We start from the raw sequence: 27,000 nt of genomic DNA, 5'->3' as shown, positions 1-27,000 counted from the left end.
GAAAAAAATCCAGGAAGCTTATTTTCTCAAAATCATTTATAGATTTATACCATCTGACACTTAGAGTTAAATTCATAAAGACTGATAATATCACTGAGTGGGGCCTTTTACTGTGCACAGGTGTGTGTGTGTGTGTGTGTGTGTGTGTGTGTGTGTGTGTGTGTGTTGCTGGCCTCGGTCTCTTGTGTTAATTAGCTGCCTGTTTAAAGCGATGTCCTGGTCTGTTGGTGGTATGGGTGCTACTGGCTGGGAGAGGGGTGGGCAGAGGGGGGCAGGGGGGCCTGGAAGGGGGGTAGAATGCTGCCTCCTTTGTGGGAGAGGATGCTGATCTCCCTCCTGAGGGCCTCTACCTCCTGGGCCTGGATTTCCACCAGCTCCTGGAGCCTGCAAATTTCATTCTCGTCTGCCTGCCTCCTTTCATCCTGGGACTGGCCACCCTGGACATGCAATCGCCGACACACACAAATGCACATCACCATCCAAAAACATTAACATGTGTGTGCAAAAGCAGACACACAAACGCACAAAAGCAAACACAGTACCAATTTCCTCTGCCTTTCGTGGAGTTGATCCCCCAGTTGTTTCTCCTGGCAGAGGAAGCTGTTCATGTTGAGGAGACGTTCTGTGTGACCCCTGGTCATCTCCATCAATGCCTCACGAGCTTCCGACACCTTTGTCTGACCCACACACACACACACACACACACACAACATACACATTCTTAGGGGACATCAATGGTAAAAAATATGGCAAGGATAATGAAATTCCCACATGCAACAACAGACACAGATCCAGAGTCAGCATACATCCCACAGTTTGATGTCATTTCCACAGGCGGCCTCTTGGAAACAGCTCTCTTGCTTCATCTCCTCCAGGTTCCTGCTCCCCGACAGACTCTGCAGGGCCTCCAGATCCACCAGCATCCCAAACTTCATCATCATCTGCTGCTTACAGTGCTCCTCCAATACTACAAAAACACATACTTCAGTGTACACAACATTTCATTCTACTTTCATAATTCATCTTGATGGAGCAGTCTGCCACCAACCCAGTGCTACTGTGGCTAGGATGCTAGCAAACACATTCTGTGATGCAAAGACTATGTTTGCCATTTTGATCACCCCCCCCTTTTCCTCCCCAGTACTTGGCCAATTACCCCACTCTTCCGCTGCTCCACCCCCTCTGCTGATCCGGGGAGGACTGCAGACTCCCACGTCTCTTCCGATACATGTGGAGTCGCCAGCCGCTTCTTTTCACCCGACAGTGAGGAGTTTCGCCAGGGGGACGTAGCACGTGGAAGGATCACACTATTCCCCTCAGTTCCCCCTCCCCTCCGAAAAGGCGCCCCAACCGACCAGAGGAGGCGCTAGTGCAGCGACCAGGACACATACCCACATCCAACTTCACAACCGCAGACTTGGCCAATTGTGTCTGTAGGGATGCTCGTCCAAACTGGAGGTAACATGGGGATTCAAACCGGCGATTCCCGTGTTGGTAGGCAACAGAATAGACTGCTACGCTACCCAGACGCCCCCTATTGCTGGCATATTTAAGATAACCCATGATTATCCAAATCATAAACACTTTTGTAGATGCTAATTTTAATGATAACAACTGGGTTAGACATTCTTGGGGAAAATGATTCAGTGCAGTGTTTTACATCTTCAACCTGGCAGTCACATGTGGAAGTGGCTACTGAGTAGATTGGACAGGCCAAGCTCATAAGAGACCTCTACCAACAGACACCACAACATGAATAGCTAAAACGCTGGCTCAGTTGTTTTGTGTTTGATGAAGAGGAAGGCACTGTCCCAACAGGGATGATGATTTTGTTATATGTTGAGTAGCTGTCTGGGATACAGAGTGGTCAACGCTACTTGATTTTTGTCATTGTACAGGTTACAATGAAACGTGCTCTCGGCATTTAACCCATCCTATTGTATTGGAGCAGTGGGCAGCTGCAGCACCCAGGGACCAACTCCAGTTCTTCTTTCCATTGCCTTGCTCAGGGGCACAGACAGGAGTATTAACCCTAACATGCATGTCTTTTTGATGGTGGGAGGAAACCGGAGCACCCGGAAAAAACCCACGCAGACATGGGGCGAACATGCAAACTCCACACAGAAAGGACCTGGGATGGCCTGGGGTTCAAACCCAGGGCCTTCTCGCTGTGAAGCAACAGTGCTAACCGCTGGGCCAACGTGCCACCCAAACACCACTGCAATTACCAGTTTCATCATAGGTGTCAAAAAGTTAAAACGACAATCTTCGGGATTGTAACTATTGTTTGTAGGATTACAGGACTGTAACTATTTTGTTTTTTGACCAAGTCCTGAATTCTTTTTTTCGGGCCTGTTGTCCCTGTGTGTGGGGCTGGACGACTGAGGCTGACCCCGGCACTTGGTCTCCATGTCTTTGTGGTCATAGATGAGCTGGCTATGCTGCTGCTTGTGGGCCTGCCGGTCCACATCTCTCTGCTGGTTCTTCTCCACCTGTAGCTCCTTGACCCGCTCCTGGAGTCTCACCAACGCCGATGTGTTCAGTACCAGGGTGGGGCTCAGATTGGACGGTACCTTCCCGTTATTCAATAACTCAATCTAGGGGTTTAAGGAGGGTGAGCAAGAGAAAGAGAGAGAGGGAGAGATAGAAAGATAGCGATGGACAGAAAAAGACAGACAGCGGAGAAGGAGAAACAGGCAGAGACACAATTTTCTTTGTGAAGAAAGAGAGAGAATTGATGGGACATATAAGTTTTGCAAGCTAGCATGCGTATCCACCTGTAAATGATATTTAAAACTCTCAAAGGCAGCCGAGTGGTTGCCTCTGTAGCTAGTTGTATGCTCCCACTGACCCAGGATCACTTTCTACACACATACCTCCCATACTCTCTCTTCCTCTCTACTTCACAACTGCCTTAATAGAGCAAACAAAAAAAACAAAAAAACTATACAAAGTGAGTGGACAACTCTCTCTTGAGGGAAGAGAAGTACTGTAGTGCTCAACAGTATTTTTACAAAGGCCTGGGACAAAGCTGCTGACCTGGTGTAACCGAAGAGGGACCTCCACATCCAAGTCATTCAGTTTCAGTTGTTTTTCTCTGTTTAACGTCTCCAGGTCGCCCTCTGCTGCCTTCACACTGCTCTGCAGCGCTGTGTTCTGTAGAGCCACACACACACACACACACACACACACACACGCACACACAGTCTCTCTCTTATTAATAAGCATGAGTGAATCAAAATGTGAGGCAGAAGGGGAGAGAGAGAGAGAGAGAGAGAGAGAGAGAGAGAGAGAGAGAGAGAGAGAGAGAGAGAGAGAGAGAGAGAGAGAGAGAGAGAGAGAGAGAGAGAGAGAGAGAGTGAGAGAAATACAGACAGATACAGAGAAAGAGAGGAGACCTTCTTGACAAGAGCGTCACACTCCTTCTTCAGGGCATCAGCGCTCTTCCTCTCCTCCACCAGCAGCTCCTCGAGGTCCAGGCGACGCTCACGCAACTGCACCGTCTTCTCAAACAGATCAGGGTCACAATCTGACACACACACACACACACACAGGCAAACACACACACCCAAAAATCCAGATACAAAAATATTATTGTAGTTTAAAGTGGAGAGTTAGATGTTAGACAAAAGATTAAATAAAATCAGTGGGGTACAAATTGGATTGGAAGAAAAGAGAATATGTTTTACGGACTCGGAGGGCAGACACCGTAATCCAGAGATATCCCACCGCTCTCGGAGCTGCTCTCATCCTCATCATCATCCCAGTCCTCCTCCTCAAATGAATCTTCATCGCTGTCCCTTTCTTCCTCTGCAAACATACACATGTACATGCCCCAACACAAAAGCAGAGATACACAGAAAAACAAACCCACTTTAGAATGCACACACACGCATGCATGCACGCCTTGGGTCCAACCCCTCACCTTCCTCCCTGATCTCCTCCTTTTTCTTGACACGCTTGATCCTTTTCTTGAAGACTTTGGTGAGAAAGTCCACAAACTTGTTGTTCTCTCCGAGGGAGGCCTGGAAGGCGGCTGTCACGGCCTTCTCTCTGTCCTGTAGCTTGGCTACTTCCCTGCACTTCATCTCCAGCTGCACGTTGTGTTCCTCCAGCTTTGACTGTGTGTGTGTGTGTGTGTGTGTGCGTGTGTGTATGTGTTGGGGGGGTAATGATTAAATAAATCAGGATCTCAGCAATTGACTGTTTACAAAACAAGTTTTGAAATAGCAGTCCACCAATCGCTGCTCAGCAACTGTGTACTTTATCTGATAGCCAACACGCCACCAACAGCAGCTCAGAATAGTTAGGAAGAGGTCATAGCTAAAAGAGAGCAAAATGTGGAAAAGGTGTTGTGGAAACTGTAATGTGAATCAAGGGCAATGTATTTTTGTATTCATTTCCTCAAACCCCAACCCCAAAATCGGACGTGGGCTCATGGATTCACCTTCTTGGAGGACCACTTAAGCTCAACAAAGATGCTGTCAACAGACACACTCACATCTGTTAGCTACAGTTAACTTGACTGAGCTGACAATTGTACCCAGCCAATTGCCCCACTCTTCCAAGCCATCCCGGTCGCTGCCCCACCCCCTCTGCTGATCCGGGGAGGGCTGCAGACTACCACATGCCTCCTTCGATACACGTGGAGTCGCCAGCCGCTTCTTTTCACCTGACAGTGAGGAGTTTCGCCAGGGGGAGGTAGCGTGTGGGGGATGAACAGGTGTCCCGACTGACCAGAGGAAGCGCTAGTGCAGCGACCAGGACACGCACCTGCATCCGGCTTCCCACCCGCAGACACGGCCAATTGTGTCTGTAGAGATGCCCGACCAAGCCGGAGGTGACACGGGGATTCGAACCGGTGAGCCCCGTGTCGGTAGGCAACGTAATAGACTGCTACGCTACCCAGACGCCCCCGACATGAAATTTAAGTCAAAACTAGCCTTCTCCACCTCTGAACCATGTCTCTGGTATGCCCCCGCATCCAAGCTGCTACCACTATTGACTCTTTTAAAAGAACTCTCAAGACAAGCCCTTTTCAACAGGCTTTCAACCCGCAATGTTTTGCTGTCCTGGTTGTCAATTTCTTTCTAATTGTGGTCAGTTCTTTTGCTCAAAACACTTTCACTTCTTCAAATGTGCTATAAAAATTACATGTATTATTTTTAGAAGAAGTAGTAGTCGTGTTCGTAGTAGTAGCTGCAGTAGATGTAGTGAAATTAACCCGTAATAGCAGTGAAGCTAATCTTGAAAGTTTGTTGGACATGGCAACAGTAACTAAGAGCAATTTTGCAACCTGTCAACGGCGGGGTGTGAATGGCTACAGATATGACTAAAATAAGAACTCTCCAACATCAACCTGCAAACACACACATCTCTGACCACTGCTTTCCTACACTACCCATACGTGTGTGTGTGTGTGTGTGTGCGCCAGCATGTACGCATATATTGATGGACACCACCATACCGCAGCGATGCTCTCCTCCTCCATGCATGCATTGAGCCTCTCCTGCAGAGCGTTTTCCCTCTTCTCAAACTCCCGGAGGAGAAGCAGCTCCTGGAAGAGGGTGACGTGGCGCAGATCTGCTTGCTTCATTTGGCAGTCCAGGTCCAGCTTCTCATGATGCAGCAGGCGGAGCTCCGCATCAAACCTCCACACAGCACTTTCCATCTGCAGCCGAGAACAGAGGGGGGGAATGATGGCAAGGAGAAGAGGAGAAGGAGTTGATAAACAAGAGGGACAGAGACAGACAGTTAGACAGAGGTGGGTGTAGCAGAATTTGGTGCCACTTTACAATAGACTACCCTTATAAAGGGTTTATGATTGGTTTATAACTAGTTTATTAATTAGGTTGTAAACACTTTATAAATAATTAATAAGCTGTTATAACACATTAGATGAAAAAGGGCAACAGTGACCTGTTTCTTGCCAAATAGTGAGCCCGCATTTATCTGTACTGTTAAGCTGTACTGTTAAGCCTCAGATCTCATTGGTTACTTAGCAGTAAGCTAAGCAACTAGCAAGAGCTGAGATTTAACAGGAACAAGCCGAAAGAAGAAGAAGATAGATAAAAAGTGCAGCAGTATCTTGATCCTGCCAAATAGTTAGCCTGCATCGATATATGAAAACTGTGTTATAACTTGTTTATAATTGTTTATGATTTATGAAGTATTTACAACCTAATTAGTAACCTAATTATAAATCCTTTATAAGGGTAGTCTTATTGTAAGGTGGTACCTTACAATTTGGGTGTCTAGAAAAGAGCTATATAGATATAATGAGTATTATTATTATTATTACAATTTTTACATGATATTAATGTTTTAACCCAAAAGCAGTGACCCAAATGAATGTTGACAAACTAGTGAACCTTGAAATCATTGCTGAGAATATTGTCACAAGAGATTCATCATCACCACTATCATCAATACATTATTTTGTGAACTGGTTCAGACAGACAGACCTGTTCCAGCAGAGAGTCCTGCTCATAGATGAGCCTCATCTCCTCCATTCTCCTGACTTCCTCCTCCAACTCACTCAGCCCCACTCCTTCTGACACGAGTGTCTCCACTTCTCTGATCTCTGATCTGACTGGCGGGCAGGCAGTTCTATCCCCCTCCTCCTCCTCCTCCTCCTCCTCCTCCATCTTTTCCTGTCCTTCCATTTCTTTCTCCAGCTGTTCCAACAGAGTCAGTGACCCTTCTGTGTGTTCTCGGCTCTCAGTGCTGGCCCTGTTGAAAAAGGTCAAACCCACAGAAATTCAAACATGACAAAATATTATTATCTTCATTTGCTCAAAACATATTTTCTTTATGCCATCAGTGTTCATATTTTTGATGCTAGTACACTGGAAAATGCTCAGCAACCTTATTCCATGGCAAAAATGAGACGATCACTGAATCAAAACTCACCCTTTGAAAGAAAACTAGGACGATATATAAACATTTTGCATTTCCTCCTTACAGCAGCTTTTATTTGTCACTTTTGTCTGGTTGTTGATGGGCTGTTCTCGTCATAGTTTTCATCAAAAAATTAACACACTGTTTTACTAAGTTCAATAAAATCAGCATCGACCGTGCCTGCCTGTCCTTTCTGTTCGAATCTGGGTTAGTACCAAGGGTGAATTGTTATCTAGATTCAGACTTGTAATTATCATAGAAATGTGGACATGGATGAGTGTTTTTTTTGGTCATACGTTCTATTAGCGAAATTAACACTGCTCCATCAGAGGGGATCATTGTACTTACTGTACCTCTGGGCTTTCAGAGCACCGTAGCACTCTAGCATGGCCCGACTGTAACATGACTTCCTCTTTGGGATCTCCTCGGGCAGGAGGCTGGGCAGGGCGGGGTAATGGCGATGGAGATGGGGTGCCAGGCGCCGCTGTATTTGCTGAACACGTCGGTTCTGAGAGCGAAGCCAAGTCACAAGGGAAACCTTGGTCTCCCGCAATGCTATGATACGGCTGTTCATCTCCACCTTCTTCTCATGGACCTGGAGGCATTGATTGATTGGTTGGACCGGTTGGTTTATTTGGCAAATTGAAATACCAACAAAGTACAGCCAAATTTGAACCATTTTAAAGATAAATTAATAAAGTCACTTAAGTTTTTGTATGATCCTCAAGTTCGATGAGCAGGCAGATAGAAAAGGCTTACTAATATACACAACGGATAACAATGAGTTTTACATGTATGAAATAAAAAAAATTAACATCTGTCCATTTTTATAATATATTCTCTAATATACTTCTGAAAAAAGACTGCAACTAAGTACAACGCACTTCGTCCACTTTTACAACTGCAACTCAAAAATCTTTCTAAGTCTCGTGAAATGAAACATGTATTTTGTACTGCTGAGGAATAGTGGAAAAAAGGGATTTTAACTACTGACTCTTCGTTTAGTCTTCCTTTGGAAGTCCATACAAAGGGAATTTGCCTTTGCACCAAAGAAAATAGCGTCTTCTGGACAGTGCGATACGGACTAGCCAAACTCTTCCCAGCTTCCGCTCTACCAAGCTTTGTTTGAGTCCTCTCGGCTCCGCTACATCTAACTTTGTCTGAGGGTGGCTAGCTAGGCGGCCATTATGAAAACATGTTACATGATGACACAGATAAGTGGTGGAAGAAAATGCTGGACTACAAAAGAGGCGTTTCAGGCAGTGTCTTCTTTTTTGGGGGGGGGGTTCCAATTTCCCCCCCCCGCCTTTTTCTTCCAATCGTACTTCGCCAACTATCCCACTTTTCCGAGCCGTCCCGGTCGCTGCTCCACCCCCTCTGTCGATCCGGGGAGGGCTGCAGACTACCACACCTCATCTTCTCCGAGACATGTGGAGTCACCAGCTGCTTCTTTTCACCTGACAGTGAGGAGTTTCGCCAGGGGGACATAGCATGTGGGAGGATTATGCTATTCCCCCCAGTTCCCCCTCCCCTCCGAACAGGCACCCCGACCAACCAGAGGAGGCGCTAGTGCAGCGACCAGGACACATAACCACATCTGGCTTCCCACCCGCAGACACGGCCAATTGTGTCTGTAGGGATGCTTATCCAAGCTGGAGGTAACATGGGGATTCAAACCGGCGATACCCATGTTGGTAGGCAATGGAATAGACCGCTACGCCACCTGGACACCCCCCTAGGCAGTGTTTTCTGTCAGACAGAATAACTCCCCTTGGCATGGACTTTGGGCTTTGTAACTCAGCAGGCGTTTTACATGCACCTCCCAGCTGTATAAAACACTAACAGAAAGAGGAAAACCCACAAACCCTGACATGGCCTCTTTAATATTTGGGATATGGGGGAAAATAATGGCCAGACATCAACAACTATGTCTGTGTTTTTTCAACTGGACAAGGGATGAGACTGGTCTGAAGGACCATGATGTTGTGACATAAATAAGATAAATGGGCTTTTGAGATAAGTAAACTTTTCAGTGTGTGTGTATATGTGTGTGTGGACGTGTGTACCTTTTCCTCTAGGGCCACCAGCTCAGCTCTCTTCCTCTCAGTATTCATCCTCCGGTGTTCTGGTACCGTAAAGTCTTTGGCGGTCTTTAGTTTAAAGTCTCCCATGTTCTCCATGGCATGGCGGATGGCTAGCACACCCTGTGGGTCCTCGCAGTTCTCGTCTGGCTTTGCTGAGTAACTGAAGTGTCAATTTCATTCATTTTTGTTCCCGTAAACAGAGTACAATATAAACTGTATACAACAGTGTACACTATAAACTAAATGCAACATGGTTGTGTTTATATTAATATCAGTTAAAAACTCTAAAAACAAAACAAAACAAAAAACCTTCTTTGTTCACAGTTAGCATACATTTTTCACGCAATAAAAACACAAGGAAAAAAAACAAAACAACAAAATGGTTGTTTGTAATACTCACAGCTCAGCCCATTCTCGCTTTCTTTTCTGGATCTTGGCCCGGGCTTGCTCGGCTTTCTCTGCAGCTTTTCGGAGCTTCTCAGCCTGTTGACTGGGCAATTTGAGACCTGCTGGTTGAGTCACTGGTTTAGTTAAAACTGCCTCACTGGGCAGGTCCTCTTGCTCCTCTGAAAGGTACACGTACACGTACACACACACACACACACACACACACACACACACACACACACACACACACACAGGTTTGCATTTATCCAAATTCATTTCTGCAAGAAGTGAAAGAGTATCCCTTTCGCTTCCTTTTTTTTAATTTTCCCCCCTTTTTCTCCCCAATTGTATCCAGGCAATTACCCCATTCTTCCGAGCTGTCTCTGTCGCTGCTCCGCCCCCTCTGCCAATCTGGAGAGGGCTGCAGACTACCACATGTCTCCTCTAATACATGTGGAGTCGCCAGCCGCTTCTTTTCACCTGACAGTGAGGAGTTTCGCCAGGAGGACGTAGCACATGGGAGGATCATGCTATCCCCCCCCCCCGAACAGGCACCCCGACCAACCAGAGGAGGCGCTAGTGAAGCGACCAGGACACACACCCCCATCCGGCTTCCCACCTGCAGACATGGCCAATTGTGTCTGTAGAGATGCCCGACCAACCCAGAGGTAACACAGGGATTCGAACCGACGAATCCCATGTTGGTAGGCAACGGAATAGACCGCTACACTACCCGGATGCCCCCCCCTTTCTTTTCTTCTTTTTATTTTTTATAAATTTATTTCTGATTTTTCCCCTTTTCTCCCAATTTAGTGGCCAATCGATCCCTATTTTAGTTCAAACTCCCACCCTTGTACTGCGTGCGTTCGCCAACTGCATCTCTCGGGCCGGCAGTCTCGGAGGAGACACCTCGCCACTTTCGTGACAAGGCAAATCCAGGCTGAACCACTGCTTTTTCCGACACACCCAGAGACGCATTCATGTGACGAACACAAGCCGACTCCGCTCCCCCCCCCCCCCGAAGACAGCGCTGCCAATTATTGCTGCTTCATCGAGTCCGGCCATAGTTGGATCTGACGAGACCGAGGCGCGAACCCCGGTCCCCAGTGGGCAACTGCATCGACACAAAGCCGATGCTTAGACCGCTACACCACCGCGGACCCCTTTCTCTTCTTCTGTCGAGTATGGTCACCTTAAAGCAGCAGTACACCATTTTTTTTGCCTCAACTTATTTTATGAAGTAAATGTTGATTGCAGTGTAATGACTATAGAATAATTGCACCATTGGTGTTTAGATTGGTTCCCTATAAGCCTAGCTTTCAGGCTTATAGGGAACCAAATTCTGTCTGCCACCGGGTACGATCTTGCGGGAAAATGAAGGTTCGATTTACTGCACAAAGGAAGTGCATCAACAACTGTGCAACCAAAATAGGAAGAGTTTGTGTTTTCCCAGGTAGCTATCGGTAGCCATCGGTAGCTATCCCCAGTAGCGGAAATGGCGGACAGTGGAACCCCTGAAGTGAGTAGAAACTCTACACAGCAAGAGAAAAAGAACCGCATTGACAGAGGTGGCAAAGAAGGCAAAGAGGGAGAGTGATAGAAACAGAGGTAAAACAAGAGTGAACCTTGGATGGGCATTCACTTGATGGAGTGAACCCCAGTGTTCTAACAAAATCTGTTTCACTGTCGAGATCTGTTTCCCCCTAGCCAGACGAAAGAGTTCACATGGAAACAGGTTAGCTATCGGTTATGATTAGGTTAAGGTAAGTGTTAGGTTGAGGTTGATGTTAGGTTAAAGTTGATCAAGCGTCCTGGTGTTGTATCAAACTCTGGCTCGAGGGAAACAGATCTCGAAACAGAGTTCGAGACAACACCCAAGACTTGAGAGAGTTCCAAACCGACATTCAGTTGGCATTCTTTATAATGGATAAGTAACACAACCTGCCTACTTATTTATACTACCTGATGTTTTACTCTGCCTTTATCACACTTTATAGCACTGAGATGGGGATTTCTAGTTCAAATTGGGATTCTTACAGTTGTTTCTTCCTTTGGACAGTAGCCAGGCTGCTAATGAATGGAAAGCAACCCGGTTGTCATTACAACAGCGACGCAAACAATAAAAAACACTTGGAAATGCTGGGGGGAGGGGGGCAGTTGAAAAGTTGTCTACAGCCGCTTTAATATGTTCCTTGGGTGACAATCTACACATCCAAAAAAGATAATTGATCTAATAATCTAATTTCAGAAAGACGAGTATGGCCTACTGTGATGGCCGTGTGCTCGTTACACCTAGCAACACGTGGATCTCCGGTTTGAATCCCCGTGTTACTTCCGGCTTGGTCGGGCGTCTCTACAGACACAACTGACTGTGTCTGTGGGTGGGAAGCCAGATGTGGGTATGTGTCCTGGTCGCTGCACTAGCGCCTCCTCTGGTCAGTCGGGGTGCCTGTTCGGGGGGGGGGACTGGGGGGAATAGCGTGATCCTCCCACGCGCTATGTCCCCCTGGCGAAACTCCTCACTGTCAGGTGAAAAGAAGCGGCTGACGACTCCACATGTATCGGAGGAGGCATGTGGTAGTCTGCAGCCCTCCCCGGATCGGCAGAGGGGGTGGAGCAGCGACCGGGATGGCTCGGAAGAGTGGGGTAATTGGCTGGGTACAATTGGGGGAGAAAAACTGGGGGGGGGGGCCACAAAAAAAAAAGAGGAGGATGTGTTGCAAGGTGACAACGTGCCTCAACACATAACAAGACGGGCAGGAAAACATGCATACACACACACACACACACACACACACACATGTTAACCTTCAGTTGGGTTACATTCTTTTCCAGGTTCAGCTCTGGACTTTGTCTTCTCCTGTGAGGCGGGCCCGCTGGGCATCCTGGCTTCATCCTGCTGTTGGAGCTGATGTAAGCGCTCCGTTAGCAGACGATAGGTGGTGACACTGTGCTCACTGTAGATGGCAAACACCGTGACCATGTCTGACTCCAGAGAACCCCTGAACCTAAAAGGGAAGGTTAAAAGTTGATTTCCATTTATCTCATGTTTAATAAATGTGGTTAAAGATTTCATTTGTTTGCGCTGTATGGCTTGATTGTGTTATGTTTGGACCCCCCCCATTTGATTTTTTGATTTATATTTTACTATGTGCTTTTACCTTGATATGTTATTATCAAATGAATGGCTGTTACACTGACCATATTGAACAACTAGAAACAAATTTGAAGTTTGATGTAACTCTGATGTAAATATAGGCTTAGCCTTAAATAGAAATACTAATCCCCCCTCCCAGTCCCCCTCCCAATTGTATCCGGCCAATTACCCCACTCTTTCGAGCTATCCCGATCTCTGCTCCACCCACTCTGCCGATGCGGGGAGGGCTGCAGACTACCACATGCCTCCTCTGATACATGTGGAGTCACCAGCTGTTTCTTTTCACCTGACAATGAGGAGTTTCGCCAGGGGGACGCAGTACGTGGGAGGATCACACTATTCCCCCCCAGTTCCCCCTCCTCCCCGCAAAGGCGCCCCGACTGACCAGTGGAGGCTCTAGTGCAGCGACCAGGACACATACTCACATCCAGCTTCCCAAATGTGTCTATAAGGATGCCCGACCAAGCAGGAGGTAACATGGGGATTCGACCCGGCGATCCCCATGTTAGTAGGCAACAGAAAAGACCACTACACTACCTGGAGAAATACAAATTTTCTGACAATAAAATATGCAAGAATACTTTTCCCAGTACTCTAACACACCAATACTATAACAGAATGGACAAAAGAGCATTGACAGGGAGAGACGTGACAGACAAATACATGCGATTAGGCCTGCGTGTGTGTTTGCGTTTGTGTGCGGGGTGATGCTTTGTACCGCTCCTGTAGTTTTTTCAGTCCAATGTTGTGATGCTCCACCTCCCAGGCCAGCTCTTTTCGGACCTCCCTCACTCGCAGAGCCTTCACCCGCTCCGTCTCCTCACGGAACCGTGGATCGAGCTCCAGCTCCTACAAACACACACACACACACACACACACACACGTGTGCACATGCACACACACACACACACAAATAATTAGACAGGAGTTATTTTTGAAAGAGAAAAAATAATTCTTGGTCACAACCGTCGCCAGTTCGAATCCAGCCAGCGACCTTTGTTGCATGCCTCTCTTTCCCCCTATTTCCTGTCTGCCTCCACTATCACTGGCTACTAAAGGTATAAAAAAAGTTGTATATAAATCACACGATTGTTGGAAAGTCTGCAACTTTTTCTGATAGAAAACTGATAGCTCCCTGCTGGGTATCTGCTTTTCATTAATTTACAGGAAACAGGAGGCGAGGTCATTCATAAACAGGGAGCAGCCCAAAGCAGTCCACTGTGTGATTCCTTCACGACACATTTTAATTATGCAGATGGAGAGAATGAAATGATGACATCACAGATGAACTGTAAACCGTGTGGGTTTGGCGTGTTCTTATAGTGTGAGTGCATGTGTGTTTGTGTGCATGTATGCGTCTGTATCAGTGCGAGTGAGTTTGTACCTCACAGCCAAAGCAAACATGCTCTGGCAGACTCTGGTTCTCATGCTGCAGCTTCTTGAAGTCACTCTGGAGTTCTGCGAATTTCTGACGCCTTTTTACCTTCCTCAGCTCGGCCTCCTTATGCAGACGATCCGTTTCCAACTTCTGCTGAGCGGTCTCTATGCTGAACGCAAGAAAGGCCAAACCGACACAGATAGACAGAGAGAGAGAGCGAGAGATTCAGCAATTGATGTGCAACTAATGAAGAAAAAATGGGATGAGTGGTGATCTGCGCTGACCTGTAGGCTGCTGGATCCTCAATATCTAGTGCCACTCCCTCTGTCTCAAGGCCAATCTTTTAAAACAAAAAATAGACACAACATAATTGAGTTTCATTTAATGTGATTGTCTCTGTCCATCTACTCATCAGTCAATCCATCCATCCATTCATGTGATTAATCGTTCATTCATGAGTCCATCCTCCACAAAGTGGCATGGAATGATGAAAACTTTTTTTTCTACAACGAAAAGATTTCTTCTATTCTCCTCAGGCTTTCATGGTATTGACCCCTGTATTTGTGAGTGGCTGACCCTGGGTGAGGGCACTTGGGCTCTCTTCCTGTGCAGGACCTCCTTTAGCTCCTCTGGGGGGAGCAGGGCGAAGGAGAAGATGTTCCCATCCTCTCCTGCTGTGAGCACAAATTGGTCGTCATGGCTACAGCATATGTGCCGCAGGTGTCCGTATTGGTTGTCGTGGATGTTGAGTGCCCAGTAGGCCTGCATGGACGTGAGGTTGAGGTCACCAGGCTGTATAGGGTAGGCCCTAATGGAGCCTGAGTGCATTCCACACAGCATCAGCTGCCTGTTGGAGCTGAGAGACAGCAGAGCGTAAGAGGATGTGTGGTGGTGGTACAAACTGTTTATTACAGTTAAAAGTTTAGGTAGACAGACAGACAGATGGACAGACAGACAGATATATCGATACATAGATGTAACTAAATGTAGTAACTAAATGTAGTATAGTAATAAATAAAGACACATGAGTAAGTGTGTGATCAGCTACCTGAAGGTGATAGTGCGTATGGGGTCCTGGTCCGCGTTGTGGACTGGCAGGAAGTCAAAGGGCTCATCCTGACACTGGACTGGTTCCTCATCTTGCTTCTCAGAGAACTTGCAGTGATACAGGAAACCTGAGTCATAGCCCCCCTTGAAGGACAAAGACAAGAAGACAAAGAGAGAGCAAGATAAGAGAGGGAGAGAATGTAAATATCTAACCACTAACTGTAAATGTTTTAGCTGTGAATCTTTTTATCATGAAAGTTCAGTTTTAGAAATGGACATTTTAGTAAATGAAATTTCAAATTAATAAATTAGTAATTTCAAATCAAATTCCTATTTGTAATAATAATAATAATAATAGTAATAATAAACTTTATTTATATCGCACCTTTCTAAACAACATTACAAGGTGCCTTACACGACAGGAGAAAATAATGCACATAGTCAAGCTAAAACAACAAAATACAATAAAAAAAATATAGGACATAATGCCAGATCTGCTCCACAGAACGAGATAAAGCACGATCAGGATATAGTCACAAGAGCATAATTAAAATGAAGAGAATTAGAGCCGATAAAACAACGTTTGTGATGAAAACAATTAAAATAAGGTGGTAAAAGAAAAATATAAAAATATAAAGAATTAAACATGTAAAATTATAAACAATAATAAACAAACAAACAAACAAATAAATAAATGGGGCAACAATGGATTTACTATAAAAAAATCCTTCCTGTAAAAGTAAGTTTTAAGAAGTGATTTAAAAGAAGGCAGTGTGTTTACTAGCCTAATTTCCTCACGTAGGGAGTTCCAGAGCTGTGGGGCTCTTACAGAAAATGCCCGGCCGCCTTTAGTAATGAGGCTGGCTGAGGAAGTAGTTAAAAAGGACCTGCCAGAGGAGCGCAGGCAGTGGCCAGGCCCATGGGGTGTGAGTAAATCAGTGATATCTGTAGGAGCGAGGCCATGTAGGGCTTTAAAAGTAATTAGTAAAAGTTTAAAATCAATGTTTGAGATAGAACATTTTTAACTTTTGCCATGTTCCTAATTTGGAGAAAGCAAGACTGTACTACCCTAGTGATTGGAGGTCAGGTTCCCTAGACTCTTTTCCAGCTCGTCAGCTAGGTTAGGGGGGCTGAATAAAAAGACCTCAGATTTGGACTCATTGAGCCAGAGGAAGTATTGTGACATCCAGCACTTAATATCGGAGAGACAAGCCATAACAAGAGCAAGATCATGTGTGTCATTACCAGTAAGTGGAACATAAAACTGGGTGTTGTCCGCATAACAGTGAAAATTAACATGATGACAGATGATCTGACCCTGGGGGAGCATGTAAATGGAAATAATAATGGACCAAGAATTGACCCCTGGGGGACGTCACATGTGAGGGGGGGGGGGCTGGGGATGAGGAGAATTCTCCCATTATAATAGAAAAAGATCTGTCAGACAGGTAGGATTGGAACCAGGCCAGAGCAGTATCCTTAATGCCAACATAGTTCTCCAGGTGATTTAAAAGGATGTCATGGTCGACCGTAACAAAAGCGAAACTCAGGTCAAGCAGAATTAAAATCGAGCAAGCACCAGAGTCAGCGTTGAGCTATAAGTCGGTAACTTTAATAAGAGCTGTTTCTGTGCTGTGTTGGGTACGGTAAGTGTTGTGTGTGTGTGTGTGTGTGTGTGTGTGTATATATATATATATATATATACACACATATGCTATATTGTCATTGTATATCTGCTTTGGCAATGAAAGGCAAGGCTTATCCAGCCAGCAAAGCACATTTGAACTTAAAATATTTGTGTATACAGGTGAAAGTCATAAATTAGAAATAGAGACCTAAGAGAGATATGAGAGACAGACAGACAGACAGACAGACAGACAGACAGAGAGAGAGAGAGAGAGCGAGAGAGAGAGAGAAAGAACAAGTGTGTATCTTACCATTGAGAGCCAGAAGGAGCCTGGCTGTGAATAGAAGCCACAGTAGAGTGGACTCGGCTGGTCTGGGCTGTAGATGGCAGGCAACTCCTCCCCCTGCTCTTCCTCTTTCTTTTGCAACTCCTCCTCTGTGGGCTCTCGTCCCTGCTCCATTGCTTTTTTCACCTGCTCCTCTAATGCTCTCCTCTTCTTCTCCTTAGTGATTTGTTGGCGTGCAATTTCTTCCTCCCTCTGACATAAAAATGCACAAATCAAACACAAACACAAAACAGTGTTGAAGCAAAGGAGCTGCAAACCTACTTCAATGTCATGGGATAATGGACTGTGTCCCAACATTAACGACAGCTCCAGAAATGGAGAGCAAGATAGACAGATGGGGCCAGGACAGACAGTCTGACCAAGCTCAATTTGGACCTTGATGCGGGATTTGATGCTTCTGAAGTTGAAGGATCTGGTGAGCAGCCCAGATAGCTGGTAAGTCTTGCTCAGGTTCTGAGTCACTGGGTCTGGACACTGCACCTCCACCACATTGCCATTCAGACACAGGATTAGCAGTGTGTTTTTGGTCTGAGAAAATAAACATAAAAACACGTGTGCATCCACACACGCATACAAACACATTAACAAATACAAAAAGAAGATAATCCCTGATCGCACTATTAGAAACTAATATATAATCACAATCTGAACCATTTGTTTTGGTCAGTAGCTCACATAGATCATCTTATACATAACAGAATTGTACATTATTATATATATGGTGCAAGTTGTATAAATAAAAAAACAAAAATAAAAGGCACAGCAGTTGTAGATATTTTCATGTGCCCTGATTGATTGTGTTAAATATTTCCATTTTAGCACAAGTAATGGGCAAGCGATCAGACTCACGTGGGACTGAGGGGACCACTCCAGTGCCTGCACTGGTCCTGGAACCTTAATAAAGCCAATGGGGTTGTATTTCTCCCCAACACTGAAGAAGAACACAGTGCAATCCAAGCTCTGGAGAGGGAGGAAAAGAGAGGATTGGAGGAAAGAGGAAGAGAGTGAATATCCCAGATAATTTAAGAGAGTAAAAAAATAGTGACTAACCTGACTAGGTTTCATCTATGAGCCCTATAAGATACTTGGTTTTCACACATGACTCAAATGGCAGGCTGCTTATTGTACTGCACCCACTTACCCCTGTTGCAAACACCTCTCCATTGCGTTCATAAGCAAAAGCAGTCACAGGTGCATTGTGGGGTTTCAAGGCTTGTTTGAGGCACAGTGTGGCTTCACCATTGTGATTGTGGCCGGCGACGGCAGGCAGAATCTGAGGGTTGTACAGTTCCAGCAAACGGACCACGCCATCCTCAAAGCCTGTCACCAGCAAACCTCCTTTCTTGTTCACCTACATAAACATAAATAAACTTTCCCTCTGTCAAAAGAAACTCTTTAACTTGACATGATTACTTATCGTACCAACTAATCATACACACCAAGGGTGGAGCCCATGTCAGAGCAGTTCCACCCTGCTTGAACCGACTGGTTGTCAGCTCTGTTTTTGCCAGAAAGTCAAAAACTTTCACAGAACCTATGAAAGAGGTAAAAATAAAAAAAGGTTTATTTTTGTGTGTGTTTGCACACATGTTGTGTGTGCATGCAAATATGTTCACTCTCATGCTTATGTGGACATGTACTAGCACCTATGTACACTACCGTTCAAAAGTTTGGGATCACCCAAACAATTTTGTGTTTTCCATGAAAAGTCACACTTATTCACCACCATATGTTGTGAAATGAATAGAAAATAGAGTCAAGACATTGACAAGGTTAGAAATAATGATTTGTATTTGAAATAAGATTTTTTTTACATCAAACTTTGCTTTCGTCAAAGAATCCTCCATTTGCAGCAATTACAGCATTGCAGACCTTTGGCATTCTAGCTGTTAATTTGTTGAGGTAATCTGGAGAAATTGCACCCCACGCTTCCAGAAGCAGCTCCCACAAGTTGGATTGGTTGGATGGGCACTTCTTTGAGCAGATTGAGTTTCTGGAGCATCACATTTGTGGGGTCAATTAAACGCTCAAAATGGCCAGAAAAAGAGAACTTTCATCTGAAACTCGACAGTCTATTGTTGTTCTTAGAAATGAAGGCTATTCCATGCGAGAAATTGCTAAGAAATTGAAGATTTCCTACACCGGTGTGTACTACTCCCTTCAGAGGACAGCACAAACAGGCTCTAACCAGAGTAGAAAAAGAAGTGGGAGGCCGCGTTGCACAACTGAGCAAGAAGATAAGTACATTAGAGTCTCTAGTTTGAGAAACAGACGCCTCACAGGTCCCCAACTGGCATCTTCATTAAATAGTACCTGTTAGAGCCTGTTTGTGCTGTCCTCTGAAGGGAGTAGTACACACCGGTGTAGGAAATCTTCAATTTCTTAGCAATTTCTCGCATGGAATAGCCTTCATTTCTAAGAACAAGAATAGACTGTCGAGTTTCAGATGAAAGTTCTCTTTTTCTGGCCATTTTGAGCGTTTAATTGACCCCACAAATGTGATGCTCCAGAAACTCAATCTGCTCAAAGAAGTGCCCATCCAACCAATCCAACTTGTGGGAGCTGCTTCTGGAAGCGTGGGGTGCAATTTCTCCAGATTACCTCAACAAATTAACAGCTAGAATGCCAAAGGTCTGCAATGCTGTAATTGCTGCAAATGGAGGATTCTTTGACGAAAGCAAAGTTTGATGTAAAAAAAATCTTATTTCAAATACAAATCATTATTTCTAACCTTGTCAATGTCTTGACTCTATTTTCTATTCATTTCACAACATATGGTGGTGAATAAGTGTGACTTTTCATGGAAAACACGAAATTGTTTGGGTGATCCCAAACTTTTGAACGGTAGTGTATGTGTGTACTGTATGTTACTCACGGTCCAGAGCAGTGGTGGCCATCAAATGGCTTACTCTTGATACATCCATGCCCTGAATCCCTCCAGCATGGAAGGAGAACAGGCACTCAGGATCCTGGGTCTATGCACAGAGAATTTGCACAATTTGTGAAACTACTCAGTTGTGTTGTGCTGCACAAAGCCACAGTACGTATGTCTTGTTTTAAATGCTGCTTATGTTGGTCCAGGTTTGCGAGATAAATGCTGAAAATGTGTCCACCAAGCTGAATATAGTACTATTTTTTTTCAAGAGGGGCTGGAAAGGATGCTATTATTACATAAGAGACATGTAGCTAAGGTATGAGATCAGGCAAGAGACTTCATGGACAACGATGTTCACGGATGACATTGTGATCTGTAGTGAGAGTAGGGTGCAGGCTGAGGAGAGCCTGGAGAGGTGGAGGTATGCACTGGAAAGAAGAGGAATGAAAGTCAGTTGGAGCAAGACGGAATACATATGTGTGAATGAGAGGGAGGACAGCAGAACGGTGAGGATACAAGTAGTAGAGGTAGCGAAGGTGGATGAGTTTAAATACTTGGGGTCAACTGTTCAAAGTAACGGGGAGTGCAGAAGAGAGGTGAAGATGGGGGGGGGGCAGGAAGGGTGGAGTGGGTGGAGAAGGGTGTCAGGAGTGATTTGCGACAGAAGGGTACCATCAAGAGTGAACGAGGAGCCCCGGTGGCTCACCTGGTAGAGTGCATACCACATAAGGCTGAGTTCTTACCGCAGCGGGCTGGGTTTGAATCCAGCCTGGGCCCTTTGCTGCATGTCATCCCTTCTCTCTCCCCTGCCTTTCCTGTCTCTCTCTCTACTATCACTATCCAATCAAGGCAGAAAATCCATCCATCCATTATCCAAACCGCTTATCCTGCTCTCAGGGTCACGGGGATGCTGGAGCCTATCCCAGCAGTCACTGGGCGGCAGGCGGGGAGACACCCTGGACAGGCTGCCAGGCCATCACAGGGGACAAGGTTAAAGTTGGGTCACTTTGCTCTGAATGAATGACTTAATGTGTTCGAGGTCTAGCTGAAATGGTTCAAGGCAGAAAATGCAAAAAAAAAAAAAATCTTAAAAAAAGAGTGAAAGGGAATGTTTCTAAGATGGTAGTGAGACCAGCTATGTTGTATGGTCTGGAGACGGTGGCACTGACAAAAAGACAGGAAGCAGAGCTGAAGGTGGCAGAGTCGAAGATGCTAAGATTTTTGCTGGGAGTGACAAAGATGGACAGGATTAGGAATGAGTATATTAGAGGGACAGCTTAGATTAGATGGTTTTGAGACAAAGCAAGAGAGGCGAGATTGAGATGGTTTGGACATGTGCAGAGGAGAGATGTTGGGTATGTTGGGAGAAGGATGCTGAAGATGAACCTGCCTGGCAAAAGGAAAAGAGGAAGGCCAAAGAGGAGGTTTATGGATGTGGAAAGGGAGAACATGCAGGTGGTTGGTGTGACAGAGGAAGACGCAGAAGACAGGAAGAGATGGAAACGGATGATCTGCTGTGGCACTCTCTAGCGGGAGTAGCCAAAAGAAGAAGACAAAGAAGCAAGGAAGACATGTAGATAAGCTGTACACCTGCTCATTGTTTTTAAAAGAACATTAATAGGGGCTGATATCTTACCAAAGTCATTGTATGTCAAAAATGGGTTCAGCACCCCACATACCTTGGAAACATTTGTATACACCCAAGTTTGACATACAAGTTCAAATCACTAGTCCACACCTATCATATATATAAGATCCTTGCACAAAAGAGGAGATTAAGGAAACTTACAGTGTTGGAGAATGAAAGATCCAGTTTCCAAATGCCTCCATTAGAATCCTAGAGGACAGATTGAATTGGTAATATTCACACTGTGAAAAGAGGTGAGCTAAGATAAACTGATAAACCCAAGCAGAGGCCACAGCTCCAATTTTTATAATCCAGAGAATGGAAAATGTGACTGTGTATGTTGGGCGGCATGACCTTTTCCCTCTGACCTGAGCAAACCAGATGAAGGAGTCAGGCAGGGGGCTCTTCACCATGGAGGAGAGACTGACATTGCGTCCAATCACCATCTCGTTCATGGGCTCAATCTCAAACATGCCACTGTGATCAATACAATCTGCAGTATAAATGCTCTCAAAGTCCCAGCCCTGAAGGATAAAGAGAAAATGACATCAATATGGCAGACACAAAAAAAAACACACAGTAGACAAGGGGAAGGCGAATTAAGTCTTAATCACAAAATTTGTAAGAGTTATGTTTTTTTTACACATACTTCCTGTGAAAGTGAAGTATGTTTTTATTGTTAAGATTGCAGGCATCTTACTCGAATCACTCCATCAGAGCCAATGGTCATCAGCTCTCCCTCCTCCTGGGCAAACTGCTTGATAGGCCCTGCATGGCATGTCCTGCCTCCCTTGCGACAGATCTCCACCTTGATCAGCCCTCTGTCCCACAGCAGCATGTTACCCCACGAGGAACCAGACACCACCTGACAGTTTAAGTTAATGAGTGAAGGAAGTTTGTCCCGCTTACTTTTCTTCATTCTTATAAGAGGCTTTGTGAATAAAAACATTTCTCTCAGTTCTGTTACTTAATACAGTATGACTTAAGGCAGGGCACAGACCTTGCCATCAGGTAGGTCCATATAGGCGTCAATATCAGTTCGAGTTGTTTTATCAAACCTTCCCAGAAGCCCCTCCAGTTTAAGACCAGTAAATGTACTGTACATTTTCCAAAACCTTTCAGAGAGATGAATCAAGTTTATAAAATATTGAAGTATTTACAACGAATAATAATACATCAGTACAGACCATTAAATGTTTTATGCAGTGCAGAATGTGCCACACAGGGTCAAGGGCTTAAAAACAACATAGACACACCTGCTAATGTCCAAACTAATTGCCACTTACTTGATGTGCTCAGATCCTGAGGTTGTAAGCTGTCCTGGGTTGTCTGGGGAGAAGGTTACTCTGTAGACGTCCTGAGAGATAGCCTTGCAGCGGAGCTTCACATGCTCCTGCTTCCATTCCCATAGGGTCAGCATGTAGTCAGGTGCACTGCCCACACTGGCCAACAAATTGCCATCACAGTTGAAGTCAACAAAGCTATACGCCACCTCTGTACCACCTGAGGACACATGGAACTTAAATAAATCACTGTGAATGATACGGCTAAAATCAGTAGGAAAGCAAGAACAATGAGATCAAAAAATACATTTTTAAAACTTAAAAAAAAAGAAGAAATGGTGCCATTTACCTCGGAGGATGCGGTAGGGTAGCAGAGAAGGGTATTCATAAACAATGATGCAGGGCTTTTCTCCCTTTTCTCCCACAGCAAAATACTTCTTGGTTGGGTGGGCCTTTAAACACACAAACAAACAAACACACACACACACACACACACACACACACACACACACACACACACACACACACACACACATGCTATAACATAAAAGAAGATGGCATGCTTGGCATGACAAAATACTTATATTTTGTGCACAGGGCATGATGTAGGGTGCCTTACCATGATAATGCCAATTCCACCCCCACTGCAGGAGCGGAGATAGCGTTGCTTCTTGGTGTTGACATCCAGCAGGATGAGCAGGTTGCCTGCTATGAACATCAGTGTCTTCTCATCAAGCAGCTGCAGGTTGTCCCTGCGGCCACAGTCATAGCCAAACGAGTGTCTGAATGTAGAGAGTTAAGCTTCTGCTTCAAATAAATCTGACACTGTTATTCTTTAATGACATGTAGTGTTCGTCAGATGAGCAGTGGATGGATGGGGTAGCAGAAATGCCAAGGAAGGATACGAGAGGTGGAGAAGATTTGCAGGGATTTTAGAGTCTGTTGTGATAAAGGGTCTGGAGTAGAGCTCCTCATAGATGTAGTACTTGTCTTTAGAAAGATTTTTATCAGATTTCTCATCACCATCTTTCCCTGCTACTGACTGGTCACAATCAGTTGATCTAGCTGCTGGGAGAAAACAAATACCACAGCAACTGTCAGACATTATCCATATCTTAATTTCTCATGAGAGAATTTTCATATAAACTCTAAACGAGAACGATATCAATAATGTTTTGGCTGAATAACAAATGTGTCAGAAGGGATCTATGATAAATTGTTTTATTATCGATGACATATCCATGAGTATTCAGCGATTAAAAATATTCATAATCACTGACATTTCAGATTATGATCACAAGACATTTTACACCAGGGGTGTCAAACTCCAGGCCTCGAGGGCCGCAGTGTCTGCAGCTATTTGTTGCAACCATGCACTACACCACCTGATTAAACTAGTTCCTTTCCCTCCTTGATCCAGGAGGTGAGCTAATTACTTAAATCAGGTGGTGTAGGGCACGGTTGCAACAAATACCTGCAGACACTGCGGCCCTCGAGGCCTGGAGTTTGACACCCCTGTTTCTCGAGGGCCGCAGTGTCTGCAGGTATTTGTTGCAACCATGCCCTACACCACCTGATTAAACTAGTTCCTTTCCCTCCTTGATCCAGGAGGTGAGCTAATTACTTAAATCAGGTGGTGTAGGGCACGGTTGCAACAAATACCTGCAGACACTGCGGCCCTCGAGGCCTGGAGTTTGACACCCCTGTGTTACACAGTAACATTTAACACTAGAACGACCGGGATTTCACTCCTACCTGAAACGACCATGGGCGGTCAAAATGACCGCCGGTTTTTAAACTCTATATTCTGTCGAGATAAATACCCAACTGATAAATTAATGCACTGCATATGTTAGTATGTCTGTGTAAGGTAGTAATGTAAATCCGCCACAGGGTGGCACTATTACGCTGTATGTTCCCCTGGGAATGCCGCAAATGGCGATGTTTGTCCCTTTTGCAACACCGTACCCCTAAGTCTTGTCCCGGGCAAAAGGCTACGTTGATCACATGTTTTTTTGTTTCTTCTGCCGGAAGGTGAGCAGTGTTACTGGCGGTCTGCATTATCATAAAAATATTGATTTATATCGCACATATTGTCTAACTGTTTATTCTGTGGTGTTAATAGACACGTTTACTTATAACCTAGTTAAAGTTTGATGTCGAACATTGTATTTGGCAAGAGAAATGTGACAAAAAGTGTTGGCTAGCCTGTTGAACATTAGCATGGCATATAACGCAGGATGCAGTATTATTTGAGCAGATTATCCATGGTTTTTTTGTTTAATTTTATGGGTAATAAGTGCCTTATTTAATTTATAATGGATTACATTTGCTTTGGTTTTGCCGTAAGGTAGCATTTTGATATGAGGTGTGTTTATTTGCACATTTGCACTTTTTATTTTAATTTTATTGAGAAAGAAAAATTTTTTTTTTGTTTCTTCTGCCGGAAGCTGTGAGTATGAGGAGGCCAGCGGCCAGCTGATTGATGAGAGGTGAAGTGTAAGCGAGTGCCAATAAAGTGTCCAGGTCTCAGCCACGATCCCAAGCCTCCGCCTCCTTCCTTTTCCACGCAAACATCATACCACAACAAACACAACGCAGAGTCCCAGGGCGTGTAGGGAGACGACGGCCGAACGCAAAGTGCGGGTTACATCTGTTAGGAAACGACGGACACCAAAAAGTGAAAATAATACCTGAACAACAAAACAGAAAACACATATTGCTAATCTAACTAAAGTAACAAGGCATATAAAACGTGAAATTAAAAAAAAAGAAAGAAAGAAAGGGGGAAAAAAAGAACTGAAAATAACTATTGAAACAGTCCCAAACAACGACCAGAACTTTAAAACTACTACTGTCCAGCGCCTGTAAATACTGCAACGCCTCGGTGGTGGTCATGGTGCGTCTGTAACGGCGTCTGTAACCAGACATGTTGGAAATAATCAAAAATCCAGGTTAGACTATATTACTCTGCACTGGAGGCTCCAGCACCCCCGCGACCCTGAGGGCTGGACAAGCGGTTAAGATAATGGATGGATGGATGGACTCTGCACTGGAGGGCGCTAGTGCGTTTCTAGGACAGAGCGATGAACCGCGCGAAGGAAATGACGCGACCCACACACGTCATAAATAGCGACGTGACGCGCATGATCACGCGCAAATTACAAGCGGACATTTTGACCGCTCATGGTCGTTTTAGGTAGATCCTATCATAACGTTTTCGTGCAATTGATCTAAAACTCATTTTAATGCAGATATGTGCAATTTTAGGAGCATTCGGGGAGCGGCAGGTTAGTTTTTGTTTTCTCCACAAAGTTATTAAACTTTGAAAATCCAAAACGGTCATAATGACCGTCTTGGTCGTTGTAGCCCTCTGTATTTTTACATGTCGTGTAAGGAACATAAAGCGGTGTACGTTGGAAAATGTACATAAAAGCCATCCTCTCAACCTTTAGCAGCATCCCGTGGAGGGTCCTCTGCTTGTGTTTGTGTACTGTCAGACACGTCAGCTGAGGTCGTGGTGTCTTTAGGCTGGTCATCTGTCCCCTCATTCTTACTTGGCTCTTCTGTAAGTTCACCTGTTTAAAGAAACCGATATGAAAACCTGACGATACAGCTGTTGAAACTGGTAACGTTGACGTTAATGTAACTAAAGGCGGGATACCGATGGCGACGGTTAGTCAGGTGATCTCACCGGAGGCGTTAGTAGCGTTTTCCAACATTAGCGAACTATCTATCAAATTAAACCCCGCCAACCCAAACATGAGGCTGACAATTCGCCGTTTCAGATTGTTTTCTGCTCAAATGTTGCAAAACGGATTTAACGATATGATATTCAAATGAACGTAGCTAAACTATCTACCTTGTAGAGCGTTCCCAGCTGTCTGAAGCGCTGGGTCCATTTTCGTTAGGACTCGTTGCTAGGCAACGCCGGAAGTGGTTTTGTAGGCCTAAACTTCCGGCTCAGGTTGTTCTGATAAAACTCGTCCGATTGATATGAGGCTGACAATTCGCCGTTTCAGATTGTTTTCTGCTCAGATGTTTCAAAACGGATTTAACGATATGATATTCAAATGAACGTAGCTAAACTATCTACCTTGTGAAGCGTTCCCAGCTGTCTGAAGCGCTGGGTCCATTTTCGTTAGGACTCGTTGCTAGGCAACGCCGGAAGTGGTTTTGTAGACCTAAACTTCCGGCTCAGGTTGTTCTGATAAAACTCGTCCGATTGATATGAGGCTGACAATTCGCCGTTTCAGATTATTTTCTGCTCAAATGTTTCAAAACGGACT

General features: G+C 44.9%; 1 protein-coding gene across 1 annotated transcript; it reads right to left on the bottom strand.

Annotated features, from left to right (window-relative positions):
- Positions 1 to 239: 239 nt before the first annotated feature.
- Positions 240 to 26,262, bottom strand: LOC130130132 (cilia- and flagella-associated protein 44). Its single transcript, XM_056299862.1, has 34 exons — positions 26,127 to 26,262; positions 23,617 to 23,779; positions 23,331 to 23,493; positions 23,061 to 23,163; positions 22,715 to 22,931; positions 22,429 to 22,543; positions 22,129 to 22,293; positions 21,797 to 21,952; positions 21,591 to 21,638; positions 19,802 to 19,901; positions 18,366 to 18,460; positions 18,068 to 18,277; positions 17,776 to 17,886; positions 17,302 to 17,454; positions 16,891 to 17,118; positions 14,955 to 15,097; positions 14,483 to 14,762; positions 14,191 to 14,246; positions 13,913 to 14,075; positions 13,247 to 13,377; positions 12,180 to 12,379; positions 9,385 to 9,550; positions 8,967 to 9,144; positions 7,254 to 7,495; positions 6,465 to 6,732; positions 5,468 to 5,671; positions 3,926 to 4,121; positions 3,694 to 3,810; positions 3,399 to 3,529; positions 3,040 to 3,156; positions 2,393 to 2,597; positions 807 to 967; positions 543 to 677; positions 240 to 437 (listed from the first exon to the last, which is right to left on the bottom strand). The coding sequence occupies exons 1-34, from the start codon at positions 26,260 to 26,262 to the stop codon at positions 240 to 242; spliced, it is 5,454 nt and encodes a 1,817-aa protein (XP_056155837.1).
- Positions 26,263 to 27,000: the final 738 nt, after the last annotated feature.

This window comes from Lampris incognitus, chromosome 19 (genome assembly GCF_029633865.1).
Source record: "Lampris incognitus isolate fLamInc1 chromosome 19, fLamInc1.hap2, whole genome shotgun sequence".
NCBI lineage: Eukaryota > Metazoa > Chordata > Actinopteri > Lampriformes > Lampridae > Lampris > Lampris incognitus.
This window is presented reverse-complemented; position numbering and strand designations above follow the sequence as displayed.